Below are 20,122 nucleotides of genomic sequence, written 5' to 3' on the forward strand. Positions count from 1 at the left end.
ACCTGTAGTTTGCTGTTTATATTTCAAGGTACTGTCCTTTTACAACTCTAGTCTGAATGAAAATTCTCTTGTAGGTAATTAGCCTACATTTCAGCAGTGTGGTTCTAACCCATTTTAGCACTTGGAAACTACAGTATACAGAACAATAAATGAATTAATTTTATAGTTACGTTGTCTTATAGTGAAAATAAAGCTAGTTTACTTGTCTACTGCTAGTCTCTTCTATACTGCAGTAGCAGTCTGCTGAGAGGAAAATGTGCAAATCTTTTATGAACTTTAACTATATGCCCACAAAAACATTTAATTTTACATTGCCTTGAATATCATGTTTCACACTTGCCATTTTATAAAGACATTAAAAACACTATCTTTACTACTTGGGATAATCACATTATTACTGCTGAAATGTTAGTATGGCATTTGCCTATGAAGTACTGTACTGAGCTATACTGGAGACTGAGGGCAGTCTATCTGTTTATTTATTTATTTATTTCCTGATGACAAAAGACAGAAAAGCATTAAAAATAATACATCAGGCTTGTTTGAATATTGGATGTGTCTGTAAAACCAACAGTTTGGATAATCAAAAGGAATTTCTGTACTTTCATTTCTTCAGTGTTGTTGGTTTAACACTGGAACAAAACAATTGGGAATTACATTTTCAATACCCTCTCAGTAACTTGTATTTAATTTCTTTTTTCAAAGTGGCAAAGTGGTTAACAGTGTGCAGGTGCAGGAATGCAATGGTGATCAATAAACAGACAGACAACGATAATCCAGGTGCAATGATATTTTATTTGTATTCCAGTGGTCTGATCACACAAAGACAGTAAATAATAATGATAACAAGCAACACAGCGGCGTGTATTGCTCTATTTTAATCAACAGGTTGGTCCCGTAGTAATAGTCCTGATCTTTAAACACCCGCACTTAACACAAACACAAATCCACAGTGAGTAATAAGGTGCTCATGGTGTAAATACAGTTTGTTCGTGAACAGTTGATACAGTGAGGTCCGGGTAAGTGCTGGACTTTGCCGACAGCTCCAGATCGTGTTCAGCCGTCTAATAACAACAAACAGTATTTAGACACGACTAAAACAAACAAAACACTCACGATAACAACACAGGTTCTCCTTCTGGTTCAGTATAACCATACAGAGGAACAGATCACTTCACTACAGCCCTTTTTGTACCGTCAATGATGACCCCATGGTTAACTAGTGCAACCGCTCCTCCAATCCGAGGCTGCCAAGTCGTTGCCATTCTGGGTCGATGATTTAGTGTGTCATAGCTCCACCCCTTTCTAGATGACGACTTCCCTCTAACCCATTAATTGGGAATTAATTGTCTGGCTATCCAGTCCAGGGCACTCTGTTCCCTTTTACACAGCACCCTCACAGGTTGGGTGAGAGATATATCACCAAGAATCATTCTGTCTCCGTCATAAAGACGTACAGGTTTTTCAGAGAAACATTGCTTCAATTAGTAAATTATGCCTAATAGTAACTTCAAAATGAATGTCAGTGAAGTAATATTCTTTAAATTAAAAGTAGATTGTTGCCTCTTAAACTGCTAGAAATGCATTTTAAGATATACAATGTATTGGCTACATTAATTATATCCTGATTTGTTCCAGTAAGTGAATAATTTAATTAATTACGGGGCAACATTTTATCAACATGAAGCTGTCAATTTCCAAATTAGTATGTTTTTTATTTGTAATTTTGTAAATATACAGTGTCTGGAGTTTATGATTATCAACAATGCACTGTTTTAAATATTTGTGCCATGTCTGTGGGGTGGGGTGGGGGGGAAATGCCCTAAATGTTCTCTTAACTTAAATGTTACAGTAACAACTACTCTAAAACATTGATATGTCTTGGTGGTTCAGTGGTTAATAAATTGAATATGAAGCCATTGTTCTTGACATCCTTGATCTCCTTCGAATCAAGCTGGTAATGGAATGTAAAGTCATGGCTTTTCAGGGCCTGCTACATTATGAATTAAGTCTTGTTAGTGTCAGCCCAGTTTGTAGTGGAGAGACACGCGCATGAAAAATAAAACTAGTTGCTGCTGATTTAATGCTCAGGGAGACTAAAGCTGACTTGTTGGTGGATACTGTATTGGTTTGTTCACTGAAGACGACTTGTTAAAACGTTTGTCTTATTTTATTACTAGGTTGCTTTTAAGTGTTACTGTATGTTTGAGTGTTTAAAGGTACGGGTGACAATGGCTACATTTACATTGAAAATCGTGCTATTATGCCAGAAAAAGAATCCCTTGACACTGACCTTTTTTATTTTGGCAAGAGTTTACAACAAACTTCTAAGTTCCGCGCCAGTGGATGTCATTTTATGAGAATTAAGGCTGGGCTATTCTAATATTTCATATAGCACACATCATAAGAACGTACCAATAATTAAACACACATTGCATTAAAGGGTGTTTTAGAATGACTTTGTAAGATTTTGTAATGGTATTACAGAAATGTTTCAATTTACTTACCTAATCATGGCTATCTGGGTTTACAACAGGTCTAACTGGAACGTTTCTGTGGGTTTTTTTTGTTTTGTTTTATTTTTTTATTTTTATTTTTTTTTAATATATCTCGGAGGATGAATACATTTAGATTTTTATTAAATGTTTCGATGAAGATTCCCTCGTTGTACAAAAGGGATTCGGTAATGTGCTGTGCTAAAGTTGTGCCAGCATGCTCCAACTAACAGCAGTGACAAATTAACCATGCATACTTTGCTTGAAGACGCTTGTAGAGACGAGGTTGGTCGCACACTCAGAAATCTCTTCTTCTTTCAGACTTGACCGCTAATATTATACATCAGATTCCTCTTACATTTTGTTTCAAAACTTTTGTATTATTAAACCAAAACAAAAAACAAACACAACGCATTTCGACACAGTGTGTATTCACCAGGTGTTGCAGCTTTATCATATATAAAGGACACCTGTCAATCCAATAATTAAACTATTAATTAGATAATAGCCATAGACATTGTTTAAAGTGACAGGTGACAATTTTCACCTATCCTAGCAGTAATTTGTTGAAAATGGTTTTAGAATCAATTGTTAATCCATACATGGTGTAATTATACAATAATTAAACTCAAACACTAATATATTAAAACACTTTAAACATAGTATCATATTATGCTATACGTTACAGATCATATTAGATAGATAACTTACACAGTTATTCAGTAGTAAAGATTGGAAGACATTGGCAGACGTTGAAACACGATTATCAACCCCGGCCACCGAAAGATTCATGCTGACATACAAAGATGAAATATCTAATTAAAAAAAAAAAAAAAAAAAAAAAAAAAAACGTTTTTCGAGATATGGATTGAGATCTAATGTTTCAGTCCATGTGGTTCAATAGACTATAAAGTATAAGTCCAAAATGACTCTCTCCTCATTAGCATTAAATATATTTCTTAATATATGGTTACTCAGTATTGCGACAATCACAATCGCTGTAATATGAACTTAATATACACTAAAAAATGTGTCTGGTAAACGATTCTTAAAGTAATCCATTCATTTTCAAAGAAAGGCTATAACAAATGCAATTATTACAAGATCAATATTTTGTATTAATATTTTTCAAAAACAGGATTTGATGCTATGAAATAGACACTAAGCTAAGAGTTTGTTAATTGATATGAACGGGGAGCTCAGACTAACCTTGTAAAATTACTAACAGTGTAGTTTTAGCAGTTGTTGGGAAACACTGATGTAGCTCTGTGCCCTTTCGCTGGTTGGCTTATTTATTTTTTATACCGAGTTTCATTGGCCCTGGTGTTTGTATTGAAGTATTTCTTAACACAAGACTTGCCACGAGATTACAGCAGATAAAGAAGTACATTTCTATCTCGGTTTGATGCTGATTCTTCAATTTGCCCATTTTAATTTGATGCATTGTGACCCATGAAAAAATCTAGAAAAGAATTACAGGGTGACATCATAAATCCAGAAAAAGTTCCATTCTGGGTGCCAAGTTTGTTTCTAGTATACAATGTTATTTTGCCCTGGGATATTATGAGAAGAAAGATGCTGCATAATCTAGATACGGTATCAGTTATCAAAGGATTACTATAGTACCAGGTAATTGTTGTTGCTTTAACACCAGTTAAACACTAAAAATATGTTTAATATGTTTAATACAGTGCAAACATACTCAAATACAAAGTTACTGCTCTAGTATACAGTCTTAAGTAGATCAGGATAAACATGTGCACACTACTGTATACTGGACCGCATTCAATATCTCAATGGAATATAGCACGCATTTTAAGATCTTTTTAAATACGGTGCTATGAATCTGCAGTTAAGCCTGCTTGTTCTTTTTCAGATGAGCATGTTTTAAAACTAGAAACAACAAACTTAATTGCTTGTTTTTGAGAAACTGCTTGCATACAAGTTCTCACATGCAGACACACACCTACTGACTCATACCAAATGAGGTTTATACTTTCCTGTTTGCAGGAGGGAAAAAAGAAAACTAACTCAAAAAAACATTACTAACTAAAGATTAATTAAACTAGTTTTGTAAGTTAAACTAGCAAGTAAGTCAACCTGGAGAGTATGAGGGTGAATTTATGAATATCCCTGCTTTTGTTGTAACAGGACAGATTTAATAAAATAAAAAGTTCTAGTTTGTAAACAAAATGTCTGCTTTTAGTCTGCAAATAGTAGTACCCTATGAATTTAATCAAGAAAACCACACTGCAAGGACAGATTTATATCTTTTTTTTTAGGCAAAATTGGGATGGAATTGTGCCATTTGCAGCATTTTAAAAATCAACATCTTCCTTCAGAGCATAGAGAGAATACGGTAGACGTTGGTGGTGGGGTGTATTCTAATTGTTTGGCATTCTAAAATTAACTCTGAGTAACATACCACTGGTTGGGTGGTACCGCCCGTTCTGTGCACCTTCTAGCCAGCAGCAGGACAGCTGTGTTTGATCATAAACCACCTCCAAACTCCAGACCTGTGTGTGTGTGTTAGTTAGAGAGAGAGAGAGAGAGAGAAACTTCAGCAGTAGAGAGAAAATCTCCATCAGTCTGGAATCATCTCGGCTGGAAAGGTTACTGATACCACTGCACACATGCAAGGCTCGCTGAGTAGTTTACCATACAACTGAGCTCCTTTGGGAGGTGCCTTTTAAAGACAGCCAGCACGCTGGGAACAAAAAAAGGTTGCACAAACTAAAGGGGAGGTACAGAGAGGCTCCGACTTGTTCTTGCGGACTTGAGCAGTTTCCCTAAGCCAGCCACAACATAGGGAGAGCTGCAGCTGCTGTTTCTTGTGCTGTGGTGCTAATGAGTTTCAGTTCAGCAGCTGATTTGCTTATGCAATAAAAAATCTGCCGGACCAATGCTGGAGGCTATACATCATTGAAGGCTTTATTTGTTTTGGGGAGGTTTAGGGGGCAAAGGGGGGAGGCTTTGGAAAAATGGCTCGCTGCAGTGGAATGTGGATAGAAGTGGAAGCTGAGAGCAGCTGGAAGTAGTGGTGACTGGTTTCTTTTTTTTTTCCCCCTTTCCTTCCTTAAATCTCCTCCTCTTCTGATTTTTGGAAACTAATTCCTTCTGAAAGCTGGAATCATGAACTCAGGAGTTGCTATGAAATATGGGGACGATTCTTCGTCGGAGGTGAGTGAGGTAAGCAGCAGTATAAATATATGCTGGCACTTGGGGGATTGGACTTTAAAGATTTGAGTGGTGTCTATACAATGCGGTGTGTGTGTGTGTGTGTGTGTGTGTGTATCTGTGTGTGTGTGTATCATATATATATATATATATATATATATATATATATATATATATATATATATATATATATATATATATATAAATTTGGCTGAGAGATTGGCAGGAAAAAGCCTAAACTTTGTGGTTAACACCCCTCTCCCAGTATATTCACATGTGTTTGACAGCTAAAATAAGCCAGCTGCAAAAAGAATATACAATAAAAGCAAACTAAAAATCACCAAACTAATAAGATTTGTGTAGATTTGTATTTGTGTTGTCAGGAGGTTTGAAGCAAGGAGGCATACTGATCACATATGACTGTTATCTTAATAGGGGGAAGGGACAGGAAGTCAGATCTGTGGGGGAGCTGAGACTGGATTTTTAGGATATACTTGGTATTACTTATTTCCTTGGCCATGTATGGCTTGAATAACTTCATACAGTACCATACAGATAAATGATGTAAATCTCATAGTAACAAATTACTATTGCAAAAGATGCTACCTCACTTGGCATACTTTAATTATGTCAGTTATTCATAGTAGTCAGTGTCACTAACTGAATTAATAGCTTGATGACATCTTAAGAAGCATTGAAAATATATCTTAAAATACATCTGAATCCAATTCTTTTCCAGCCTGTGTTTTTCATGGCACAATAAATATACCATTTGTGAAACACCTGGCTTCTTAAATTCTGTTTGCTTATATCGTCATGTAATCATGTAACCCTCTGGCTATCAAATAATTGTTTTGATCAGCTCATTAATTTTTTTGTATTAATTTTCTTTGTTGGGGATGTGTCATGTAAACATTGCACTCATGTTTTGGGACCAGATGTAGGTAATTTGCATTTCCAGTTTTTTTAAGACAGAGGGATAGATGGATGAATAGAATATTTAAGTAGACAAAGCAAAGATCTCTGTCGTAGTCAGAGAATGTATTTTTGTTTTATTAACATTATGCAATACATTAAAAAAAAAAAAAAAAAAAAGTAGCCAAAACTTATACAAAACTCAACAAAGTGGTTGTACACTTTAGGAGGGAAAATCCTTCAAGGAAATGTTATTGTGTGTAACTTGGTGTTTATTTATTTATTTATTTATGTATTAATTGATAGCTTTCCATGCGTAGATTTCTTGGGAAGCGTAGTTCAGAGCACGCTGGTGGTAAATGTTATTAAATCAGAAAACTGTGAAGTGATTACTTAAGAGCCTGTGATGCTGTCAGGGTGTATAATGACACTCGGCAGCCTTCTAATGAAAAACGAGAGCGGACTATATAACCCATTGATGATATTAAAATATTTCCAGCTGTTAGAGAGACATAATTGAAAAATGTCTGTTTGGGAAAGTTAATTTAATGAGGATAAATAGCTGTGCAGAGGGCAATGTTAAATGTTTCCTGGATGCTCTTGATGCTTTATTTTCAGTTAAATGATGTTGCGCTCAGAAAAGACTACTATTTTGAAGTAAAGAAGACCACATATTTCAAGTCAAGCCCACATACACTAAAATCCTGACCTGGTAAGACCAACACATTCTCAACCATTTCTTCTGTGTGTTCAGTAATATTGAAAGTGTACAGTACCATATTAGAACACTTTATTATATATAAAAAAAAACAAAGACAAGATCCATGTATATCAAGATCTATACTCCATAGCTGTTGGTGTTACAAAGAATGTAGGCACACTTTTCAGTCCTTTTCAGATCTTGATAAATCTCACTCAGAGGGCCCTATTCTTAAAATTACTTGCCAACTGCTGTAATAAAACAAATTTAGTTTAATAGGAGTCTAATGAAAGTCGTCCATATTGCTATTCATAAAATGATATGAGCAAACGGGCGACTGTGGCAAAGCACAGTATGCAGTTGTTCAAGAACGAAAATTTGCCTCTTTGATGGCGTCATCAGCATTATTAATGTTCCCTGGGTGGCATCGGTAGGTGTTGCAAAAAGAAAAACAGAATCCACCAACAGTAGCCTACTACCGAAAACCGATTACCCAAATAATCATGGATTCATGTTTTAAAGACTTGAAAAGACGGCTTTATACTGACGATGACTGGTTATATTTTCTACTTTATGGTCGTTGACATATTGATTTACTGTTACAGTGAAGGGCAAACTCTCAACCAGCTCAGAAATAGAAAAATGAGTGTTTTATATGAAGAATTTACTGCCACTCGCACATGCGATTTGAAAACAGCCTCTGTGAAATAAATAAAAATATCCCCTATATTTTCATAGTGATGGATTACTGTTAAAGTAAAAAATATAATTCATTAGTCAGCTTCTCAGTTTTATTGCTGATTCCCTGCCATAGATATTTCCACACCCACTTGAAAAAGCTCAGCTAAATAAGATTAACTTCTTAATAGGGAAGATATCCTGAGAGAGATTGTGCTGTGTGGGTTTTAAGTACACGGTGTACTTTTTAATGTAAAGCTCTTGTCTAGCTATGTGCTGCCCTGCTTGCTTACAGATGATTTATAATATAGGGATATGTTTACCAGAACACTTAATATTATTTTAAATAAATAAATACATACATAAATACAAATAATAACCAGTGCAGGCACATAGAGAGTCCTCAAAGTCCCGTAATAAGCGCACGATTGGGGTGAAATTAAGATTGGTGCAAAATCAACAAAGTTATTGTGTTCACCTTGTAGAGTGACAGACAGACAAACGTGTGGGTCAGTTAAACAGTTAAATGTATAATTAAAAATTTTAGAAATATTTAACAGTGCAAATCATACTATATACTGTACTTTTATAATGGAAGATTGGTGCAGAATAAGGGCAGTCCATGTTCAAAGTGATATAATATGAAACTGATTCTTTAAATTGAAGTGCTTCATTTCCTGATGAATGTTCTCTATTTTTTGACAAATCCTTTGTTGTAAAATGTAGCACGAAACATTCCAGTTAAAACAGTTTAAGAAAAAGCCTGCGTAGGCCAACCAGGAATGATAAAACTTGTATTAAATGATTCCAATGTGCCTGTTACAGTAATAGATATCCCTTAACTCTCCCTATAGCTCTTGACAGACTTATTAATCAGGTTTTGTGGAACTGAGGTTCCAAAGAACCTTAACTTGTACAGAAATCATTAAGACATTCAATAAAGTCACTTTTAAAGGTGAAACAAAGTTCAAGGTCAACAGAAATCAGTAACGGGTATGCCCACCATTGGCGTCAATGACGGCCTGAGATCTCCTGCCCATGGATCGAATCAGAGCCTGGATAACAATCTGGGGAATGGCAACCCACTCTTGCGCAAGTGCCTGGAAAAGTCTTTGTAACGTCCGTGGCTTGGGGTGACGTCATTGATCAAGCTCGTCCAACAAGTGCTCAATGGGGTTCAGATTTGGTGATCCAGACAGCTAGGGAAGCACTTGAACATTGTTCTGAGTGAGGAAAGCTGTGGTGGTTCAGGCGGTTGTGCTGGAAAATGACATTGCGATGGTTCGCGAATGGGACCACATGAGGCCTATGATCTCATGACAAGAACGCTGAGCTGTCAGGTTGCCTTAAACATGAACAAGGTTGGTTCTGCCACAGTCTGAGATTGCCGCCCACACCATGACACCCTGTGGCAGAGCAAAGCTCTGCCCTTTTTAAATTGGCAGGGATGGGGTTAATTTCCCCTACCTGCCTGGGTTTATTATGTTCAGGTGGCTGGGGTTGATTAGTTGATTAAATGATTAACTTAATTAACGATCAATCAGCACCCAGCCACCTGACATAAAAGGAGGCCTCTGCTTCTCATTTGTGAGGAAGGAGCTGAGGAAGCAGGTTGGTGTTTGTGGTTTTTGTGATTTGTGAATTCTACATCCAGTGAAGGCATTGCCCAGCCTGGAAACCTTTATTTTTGTAAGTTTGTTTTTTGTACTTTTTTTTTGTGTGTGGCAGAGCAAAGCTCTGCCCTTTTTAAATTGGCAGGGATGGGGTTAATTTCCCCTACCTGCCTGGGTTTATTATGTTCAGGTGGCTGGGATTGATCGTTAATTAAGTTACTGATTTAATCAACTAATCAACCCCAGCCACCTGAACATAATAAACCCAGGCAGGTAGGGGAAATTAACCCCATCCCTGCCAATTTAAAAAGGGCAGAGCTTTGCTCTGCCACACACCCCCACCACCAAATCTGTCAGTGTGTCGCACACAGTTGCCCGCAAAACATTCATGTCGTTGTCTGTATACCTGAGTGCTTCCATCTGTGCGACAAAGCAGAAGTCTGGATTCATCACTGAACACCACATTTCTCCATCTTTGTATGGGCTGTACTCTGATTATGACACCACTGAAGTCGTAGTCGACGATGTTGCGGCGTAAGAATCGCCGCTCTAACTGGCCACCTTGCTCTGATAGCTGCCTCCGGTAGGCAGTTTCTGACAATCTACACGTTCCTGGTACTGCAGAAGTTGTAGAGGTTGCAGTGCTGAACTGGTCATATGAATGACGTAGGCGTATAAATCTATCCTGGGCTGCCGTCTTCACATTTGGTCTGCCGGATCTTGGGCGGTCAAGTGTTGTTCCACATTTACAATGTGCGCAGGGGTGTTTATTTATAATAATAACAATGTCCAGAGCCCAAAGGCAAACACCTGTAAATAATAAATGCTGGAGTGATATAGCGGCGAGTATCACTTGTAACTGTAATCCCCAGGTACTGGAGCTCGGTCCCTTTTCTAGCCAGCCGACTTCCACCTACCCACGGGAATAAAGTATCATGCTTTTTAGTCCAGGGTACTCTGCTCCCTTTACCTTGTACCCTCTCAGGTCGGGAGCGAGATCTAACACCAAGTGTCATTCGATCTCTGTCACAGTTTCAAGTACAGTTCCACTGACACTTCTTCTAAAGGTGCGATCAATACTGTTCTAATGACATACATATTAAATGTGCAACTACTTCTGTAAAAAGGTATTTTGAAGACTAGTTGCATTGCGCATGTTATACAAAGATGGACCTTCAAACCAGCCCATTATTTGCAACACAGTCCACGAATCGCAGCTTTGCACCAGCACTCATTTAAATTTTTATTTATTTATTTAATTATTTTGTTGTCTTTTTTTGTTTTTGTTTTTTCTACATACATTTCTCATTTAAAACATTTACTAATCCCATGCCAGCAGTGGTTGTGCAGGTCTAGAAAAAGGGACGTGTGAATACACTGTGCTACCTAATGCCACATTTAGAAGGTTTAATAGTATTATGAAACCTCACAGTCACTTGGGTATGTTACTGCTGTATGTCATATGCAAATCCTGAGAGGCTTTATTATAAACTGTGCTCATTTAATTCAACAGAACTCTGTTTCTTTATTTTTCTTTCTTGAATACCTAATCCACTTGTATTAACATGGATACTTTCTTTGAGAAATTGATATGTAATATTCAGCACATTGTCCTCTGCTGTTTACTGCAAAATTATCATTTGTTTGGATTTTTCCATTAACTTTTGACATGCTTACATGCATCCTTGCCTTTACCCTGTAGTGCTGAAAAATGAAAGGCAGTTGGTGTTCTGTAAGCATCCCTACGAATTTTTTTCAAAGAAAATGTTGACTTAAAACAGTGTGCATCTCTTTGACTTGCAGATGATAAAGACCAAACCAGTTTTTTTTAGAATTAGTTTCACATTGAAAGCAGTATTCTATGATTCTATAGCTCAAGGTTTTTCTAGTATTATACAATTAAACATGTTTGGGTTTTTTCCATTTAAAAAAAATGTGCCATTTGGGATTTAACCTCTTTCACAATGGGGCCCATTGTGTTTGTGTTTGATTCACAACAAATGTTCTGTTAGCCATCAGAAGAGGTACTCTAGAATAAGCTTATACATTATTTGGCACCATTTCCACAAACTGAAAAATACAAATCCACTGAATTCAGTTGGATCATAAGCACATTACTATGCCAGTACATTGGTCAGTGCCAAATGGTGAACATAAACATTCAAGTCACATCGAACACCAAGTTTCAGTTTGTGGACTAGAGAACAGACTGCCATCGCCAGTTGTTGTAAGATAAAAATGTCTCTCTGCTGGCTGCAAAAATGTTTTTTGGACACAGTGATTATTGGATAAAAAATTTGTTGACAGGAAAGACTTCTAAAAAATGGAAGTGATTTCTTTAAAATGAATGTACTTTTATTAGGACGTCACTATTCTTTTCTAGTCAAAGTGACCTTTTCATATTATTGAGCTTTTCTGGTTTTCTGCATGAAGAGCAAAGTATCTACTTATAATAAATTTATTTTTGTCCTGCTTTAACCGTTTGCTTCCCTAACGTTAGTAAGGAAGTTGTAGTTAATGGAATGCAATGTTATATTTATAGATTGTCTTTTTTATAGGTCTTGATTCACAGTATCTGCTGCTTTTTAAAGTACAATAAACCTCTTTTTGTAAGGATTCCAGTAATATCCCCAGGATATCCTAAATTTAGATGTTGCATCTGGTTTCTGGCAAGATCGTGCTTCTTGCCCATTGTTTACTACTGATTGGGGTGGAGGCACAGAGAGGTCAAGTGACTTGCTGAAGGTTACACAAAGAGTTAACGGATAGCATGGGATTTGAACAGAAAAGCTCTTGGCTCATAGCCACTAACTACAGTATTACACTACCAGATTCCACTTCTTTCAAGATTGTTAGAATATTTGAGACAAGTGCCCACAGTTACTCATGTCTCAATTGTCCATTCCTAATTTACCTATTTGCTTACTCAGTAAATGTTAGATATTACAACATAGTATAACCTTAATAATCTATATAATTAATGCGGGAAGGAGCAGGATTTTCATGTTCGGATATTCTCTCATAATTTAAATATTTGTGCGGATAGTCATTTGTTTTTCAAAAAGTAATAAAAACCTTTATGTTGCTCTGAACGCAGGCAGAGACAGCATAGGAGCAGGGGAGGGGATGTGGCCATGGCCCCTGTGTGCGTGCCTTTATTTTACAGCAGGACCTTACAGTATGTAACACATTAAAATAGAAAAATATCTCAGGAGTAAAGAATAAGTTGAGTAGGACTTACTTTACCCCAGCGAATTAACTACAAAACAAAGGATGCTAAATAGCTGTTCAAATTAAACGTTGTTTTTGTTTGTTCGTGAAATACATAGCACATAAAGTTGACAACACATTTTATTTAATTTTCATTTGTTTCATTCCTTGCCATTGCCGTTATTTCAAACAGTGGCCATCGACACGTTTTCATAAAGTAATAACATGAGGTTCACTTGCACCTTTTTGTAGCTGAACAAGCAAATGAAAACTCAAATTTAACTCTAAACAAACATGGAAATGGCTTTGTAAAGTGAATGGGGGAAAAAAAACTCACTGTTTTGGTTCTCGTTTGTCAAATTCTATGTAAGAGTCAAAACAAATTATATATAATATATACAGTCTATATAAAAATCACTACACAACATTTTCAGGAAGTAGGGTACTGTTTAAGCAAGCTTTTTGCTGTCTAAAACTTTAATAGAGGCTTAAGAATTGCTGTGTTGATTCCCTGTTTTTATATATATATAAAGGGCTGCTGTGTATAGTTGTCTGTGCAGTCGATGAAATTGCTTTGTTTTGTTGCCTTGATTCCTGTGAAGGCTTCAAATGTGAAATGCAGGATAAAAGGCTTAGAAATAAAAAATAAAAATAAAAACTCTAAAGTTGCAAGTAAGTCCCCTGCTGTCGTATTTTTTATTTTTATTTTTTTACTGTAATGACTGACTAGAGAAACAACAAAATAATTTATTTTGGTTGGAGTGGAAAAGAAAAACTAAAGTTTTTTTTGTTTTTTTTTTACTTACAGCCCGTTTTTAAAGTTAACAATGCTATTTTTCAATACAATTCAGTACCAAATGACTCTTACTAGAGAGCACTCAAACCGAATGGAAAAAATAGAATCCTGTAGATTTACAGTTTTGTGTTGTCCGTGGTGTACATATGGTAAATTAAATCATCCTAACTACATTTTTTGAAACTGTAAAAACTGAAATGGGAAAATAATAAAACAGATTTCATAGGGCCCTAACTGTTACTTATGAACCTGTTTTTGCTTTAACTCACTGTCAATGTTAAAGCTGAAAACCATGTTAGAAATCATGTTAAAAATCCCTGTTTCTGTAATGTTAATAATACTCAATACTGAAAAAAACTGCATTGTTTAAATGTTCAATGTTATTGAAAATGTAATTCCTTTAGAAGAGATTAGTGATGGCCTTAGAAGGCTTTGATAAAGGGAAAAAAATAGGTAGATTGCACCCTCCCCCAGTATTTATACCTCTCCTGACTCAGAGGTGACCAGCCGCCAGTGAATTCAGTGCACCCTCAGGGTGAACATATGTGTTGGCAAAAAGGCTACATGCTGTAAAACCTTACTGTTGAAGGAGTTTTGTGCTTTGAAATACGCATTAGAGGATGGGACCTTTTTAAAGAGCAATTCGGCACGCAGGGACTGTTTCTGTTTTATTCAACGAGGTTACCAACATACTGGAGCCAATTAAGATGGGCTGTAAGGATTCTGTTGATATCCCTGTGTGGGTTTCAGCCCCTGCAGTCATTATTAAAGAGCACAACTGGTTAGCAGCATCTTCAGTTATAACATTGGTGAGCTTTCCATATAATCAAGTGGACCTCATTTGAATACTGTAGCACTGTTGTGGTCTACTGCACTCTTAAGTTTTGTATATAATCCTAATTATTTTTAAACATGATTTTTTTTTTTTTTTTTTTTAAATATCAAGCAGCTTCCACTTGTAACCAAATGAGAGATTTTTTTTCATACTCTTTTTTTTGTTGTTCTTTATGAAATAGCACTGTCATACTCCCGCTTCTCTGACTTTATAATTCAAAATATCAGTGCTGAAATACTATGTATAAGGATACTTAACAATGCCAAGTCCAAATAAAGTCCTACAGCAGTTTAAAACTGTTACCTTACAAGCCCATGTAAACTGTTTTGTAGAGAGAGCGAGATGCCTTTGAAAATGAGACTTTTACAAACTGTTCTGCAGCCAACATATTTATTGTTGGTAAAGGTGTAGATTTCACCAATTTCAAATGACACCAAGCTTGTGCTTTCATTGCCAGTCTGTGCTTAGGGTGGAAAAATTCATTTCTATTATTCACATGCATAATGGTTTGTCCCCTGATGAACTTGGTATACCTAGCCTGATCTATAGCTTTAGAGCTACAGAGTCCTTAATGTTTTAAATATTTAATCTCTCCAGGGTTCATTTTGGCATAGACACAATGTGGGCAACGTGACATGTAACAAATTGCTATAGGTAGTGGGTTATTTTTAAACAAAAACACATAATTATACCATATCTTGGTTGGTTTCTAGAAAAAGATATGTGAAGAATCTCTTGAATCTCTATCCTTGGCAGAATCCAAGATTAATAGACAAGGAGACAAATGTGCTACCCAGCGTGAAACCAAGGGTCTAATGGTTAGGGATCTCACTTTCATTTATTTAGTAGAAACAGTACATCTGCTTTTGTTTTTAACATTTTAGATAAATGATAAAACTATTGTTTTTAAAAAGAGCAGATGCTTAGATATTAAAGTAGGCTTTTGATTGCAGTATTTATCAGGAGGAAAGAGTTAACTGGCTGCCATCTCTTCCAGTTTGAATCAAGTGATGGTTTAGTAAAAAAAGAAAAATGCATTTATGTTTATAATTTGGATTAAATAAATACTTTGAATAGTAACATGCAAGTCAGGTACAGCAGTTGAAGGGGATGTCCAGTAATTGTACCAATACTTTTTTTTGGTTGTCTGAACTATAACACTGATTCTATATTGTGTAATACATACTGGCTGCTTATTAATTTGTAGAATTGAATGTGTATCCTTACCAAAATCAGAACAACACTGGATGTGACCACACTTGACTCACTACTGTAACTCTTGATATGCCAAATTGGAGCAAACCATTTTTTTTTAAAATAACTCAGTCTACTTTAATGACTATGACATTTTATGGGCCTTTGGTTCATATAAAAGACCATGCCGTTTAATTACTGTGGGGAGGGGAGAGTGTGCCCCTGGTCGTCTGCACAATTAGGTCTATTGTTCCTGTAATTACCATTTGTTCTATTGCTTCCCTGCTAATTGCCAATGTGACATATTCTTGATGAATACAGGCAGCATTTAGCTAAATGGGCTTAGAGGTTTGCTGACCAGACAGAAATGGGGTTGTGGTTTTTATTTTGATCAAGACGTGCACATACAGTAAATGATATATCCTTTTTGGTAAACGTCATCTTATTTAAATAGTAAAAAAAGAATAGGGTCCTATGCTGTATAAACTACTAACCTTAGCAGAGTTCTAGTAAGCCTAAGTAAGGTTGGTACAGTAAGTCATACAGTACACACCCCATACTTTTAAAACTGCTGTCATTGCATGTCACTTTGTAGGGACTCAGACTAAAGTATTGCTTTGTGGAAAGGGTTAATTTTGGGTTATGGTTTCATATTAAGCTGTCAAGTGTAAAACAGCATTATTGGATATACTAATGTGATATTTTAAAGTGCTTATCATTAAGAAACAACAAAACACAGGACATGGTAACTCCATCAGACAATCGTTACAGGAGATCTTTGCCTTGAGATAAAACGAGGTCCATCATCATTACAATACTGGCATCAGTTAACAGGCAAGCGTTGTTTCAGGGCTTATAATGGGGTATATTTATAATGAAGCTTGTTTTTATGAAGCTGCGGTGATGGCATCCAATAACAAATACTGTTGGTGTCATGGTGCTTCTTGGTTCAGGCATTGGTTCTTATACAGCAGAATGGAGAATTTGAAATGAAGGGAACGATGGAAGTTTCATCTCATGTGATGCTAAGTGTGTTTCAGATACTAGAGATGGTTAATCACAATGAATTCCTACAGCTAAAGGTTTTGCAGCACCCTATAATGTTAACTAATATTGCTTCGTAAATTCAAATGAAACCAGCTGAACAATGTTACGTTAACATATTGAATTACATACCACTGTTTGCCATTTACATAACCAAAAACTGACAAAAAATAAAGTGTGACATTTTGAAATACTGTACTCTGTTACTAGTATGGCTTCCGGTAGACTCTTGCAGTATAGCTTTGTAGTTTATTTGATTACATGATGTTAAATAATATATGTAAATGATGTTAATATATTTAAAACTGTTCAGTAGTTTAATACAGAAGATTTAAATCTTTCAGACAGCAGAATTCCAGTGGACTGCAGACAGTTATACTGATCTGACAGGGGCCAGCTGCTTTGAACTGAGTGGATGAGTTGGGATGAGCTTCCGGCAGAGTAGTTGGGTCCTGCTTGTGATCTGCAGTATGTACAGTATCAAACAATAGTTTTGATGCACAAACAGTATATATGGAAGAATTCAAGATAGGAGTATGACTAGCTGTCACTTATTTTTTTTTTATCTGTTAAGTTTTTTATATACTGTATAAAGGAGTAGGCTCAAGATGTAATACAGTTTTCCACTACGTTCTGCCCATCAGCATTCATGCTTCAGTTTCTTAATGTGCCTCAGAGCTTCCCACTGCTTGTATCATGACATTTGACCTTACAATTTTAACAAGAAAATGACAGCGGCTAACTAGTGTTCAGCAGACATAAAAAACATAATGCTGAACATAGTTGGCGTTCTAAAACAGTACCTTACAGCAGTGGTTTTCAACCTGTGATACGTGTACCTTTACTAGTATGCGACAGACTTGCCGCTGGTATGCACTGACAGTTCTTTATGACGATATGATTTGTCAAAACACAATGGTCCCTCAGTTGCACCATCGAAATCTGTTTGTACCACTGAATCACAGAGAAATGGGAAGTTATGATGCAGGGCTCCAGACTGCGACTAAAATGGTTACAAATGCAGCATTTTGACAACTTCTTTTTTTTTTGTTTTGTTTTTTTTGTTGGGGGTTAGGCACAAAAATGCTGCATCTCACTTCAAAAGCAAGTGTCAATATTTACGAATGCGACGTGACGTCAGTCTGTATCACATGTTTTAATAAACTGAAGTGCGAGAAGGACGGTAACAATTTGATGGAATAAAAATGCTTGCAAGTGCAGAGATGTATATTAACACCAGCAGAAAGTTTTGAGTCAACATGATTGGATTTTGTTTGTCTGTGGCGTCTTGCGTCTCAGATATAATAGATTTAGTTACATTGTTTACCGTCAGGAGTTTAGTTATGATTTAATTGCACAGTATTCCATAGTTAGGCGATGAGCTGATAATACCTCTTCAGCCAAAGAAGCAGGCACAGTAATTTAAGAGCACTGTTACCATTATGTAAAACAGTATGTAGCGTGAGTTTTGTACTAAAGCAGAACCCGATCTGATTAGAATCAGTCGATTTGAATGGGGCATTATCAAGGTAAATCAAGCAGGGTCACCCTTTGCAAGGAAAACAAAGTTTATAAACTGACCATTTAAAAAATGTGAAAGCAGAACACACAGAAATACTTAGGACTGTAATTAGGAAGTGCACTGTGTACTGCAACGTACTTGATTGCAGTTAACAAAAAACAAAAAAATAACCAAAAAAATATTTACTAAATTTAGCATTTACATTGTGCTAATGAAAATATATGACAGTGTGCTTGTAGTGTATTTTTAATATCGGAAGCATAGCAGAACAAACTCACTGCAATTTATACTTGTTTTTATTAAAGAATGAAAGGTATGTAATTCATAAGAGCTGTCTGTGTTACATGCTGTCAGATCAGGATGTCACTAACACTGAGCATTGGAGCTGCAGGATGCCAATTCCCATATTACAATTGTACACAAAGGTGCGGTCACCAATTGCATACACAACACTTGCAAAATATAAAAAATGTAAACTTGCCGAGTTCATTGCAGTCATCAGCTGCATAGATTAACCATTCATCAGAATGAGGCAACCAACAAGTGGGTACAGACACAACAGACCTGGCTGTAGTGGAGTAGGTCTTGGTTTTATTAAGGTATTTCATGATTAAATTCATTTTAATATAAGCATTTTCCAGATATTTAAGTCAGATTTTTGTCTGTGCGACATGCTGTGGTGATTCCTGAACATTCTTAACCAGATCTAATTCATAGCTCGTTGATTAGACCAAGGCACAGGACACAAACTGTGTTAACTCTTTGAAGCTCGCCTTCCAAAATGCTATCTGATTGTCTGGCCTCCTAAGGTGTCATAAAACTTACCAAGGGAAGCTTGTGTTGTGTATAGTGGCAATGCAGTTGTACCTTTATTGTGTTAAACGTTAGTTAAAATGCTTTAAGAATCATTTTTAACTACATAACTTGTAGACATAAGTTTAAAAGTTATTTTAAGTAAGTTTCCCAATAAACCTTTATTGTGTTTTAAAGGAATATTATAAACTAAACTATTTTTGAATATTATCTTTTCATTGTATTATGTGTTTTTTAACTAACTAACTTCCACAGAGAAAACGACTGTGTTAAAAAGACTTTGTTTTAAACATCACACCCACAGAATAAGTATCAAACTTATATAGTGTGTTTACAAAAACTGAACTGAAGCCATGCTATTGAAATCGTCACAGTACGTAATGTGCGTCTATTCAACTAGATGCTGAACATTGTACTTGCGTACCTAGTCATTTGGAAGCTAGCGCATGTATACGTTATGCATGACTGATCCAAACAATGCATGATGAACTATTAAGACTGCTTCACTAATGCAGAACTCTATAACCAGAGAGCACATCAAGGATTCATTATGAAAATTTAACAATGCATTACTTTTCCTTGAATGTTTTATTTTGTTTCTTCTTTATACATATGTAGCCTAACCTTTTGTTCTTCTTCCTTATAACAAATACACATTTATGATTGATTTTAAACACTTAAACATACATATTACATTACACTATGTAACACAATTTTTGTTCCTGGGTAGTAAGTGTTATTTCCTAATTGCTTATGCCTCAAAAGTATAGAAAATGTCTATTATTCCCCACAAACTTTGCTTTTGTCACCAGGACAGGTAAATTTCAAAATATCACTATTTCCAATGAGAAAATGGGCAAATTTGTGTCTTTTCATTCACATAAAGTCAGAAAAAAACAACATATGAATCCAAATTAACATGTATTTATACTAAAGTAATACAAAAATGACTACAAAATATTTAGAAGTGAGTAGTTTTTCTGGATTTATGATTATACTGTAAATTTACAGTATAATCGTAAATCTCGAAAAACTACTCGCTTCTAAATCTTTTGTAGAACGAAAAGACACAAATTTGCCCGTTTTCTCATTGGAAATAGTGATATTTTGATATTTACCTGTCCTGGTCA

General features: G+C 35.9%; 1 protein-coding gene across 4 annotated transcripts in view; it reads left to right on the plus strand.

Annotated features, from left to right (window-relative positions):
- The window catches only part of LOC121302827 (colorectal mutant cancer protein), a 148,574-nt gene that overhangs the window by 43,523 nt on the left and 84,929 nt on the right, over positions 1–20,122 (plus strand). Inside the window, exon 1 of one of the 4 annotated variants that reach the window (XM_041233107.1) lies at positions 5,089–5,684. The exons of 2 other annotated variants lie outside the window; for them this stretch is intronic. In XM_041233107.1, coding sequence (XP_041089041.1) covers positions 5,628–5,684 — 57 coding nt within the window. In that variant the 5' untranslated portion in view covers positions 5,089–5,627. Of the gene's footprint in view, positions 1–5,088; positions 5,685–20,122 lie in introns of those variants that run through there. One more of the 4 variants, XM_041233111.1, reaches the window with a different exon arrangement.

This window comes from Polyodon spathula, chromosome 2 (genome assembly GCF_017654505.1).
Source record: "Polyodon spathula isolate WHYD16114869_AA chromosome 2, ASM1765450v1, whole genome shotgun sequence".
Taxonomy (NCBI): domain Eukaryota; kingdom Metazoa; phylum Chordata; class Actinopteri; order Acipenseriformes; family Polyodontidae; genus Polyodon; species Polyodon spathula.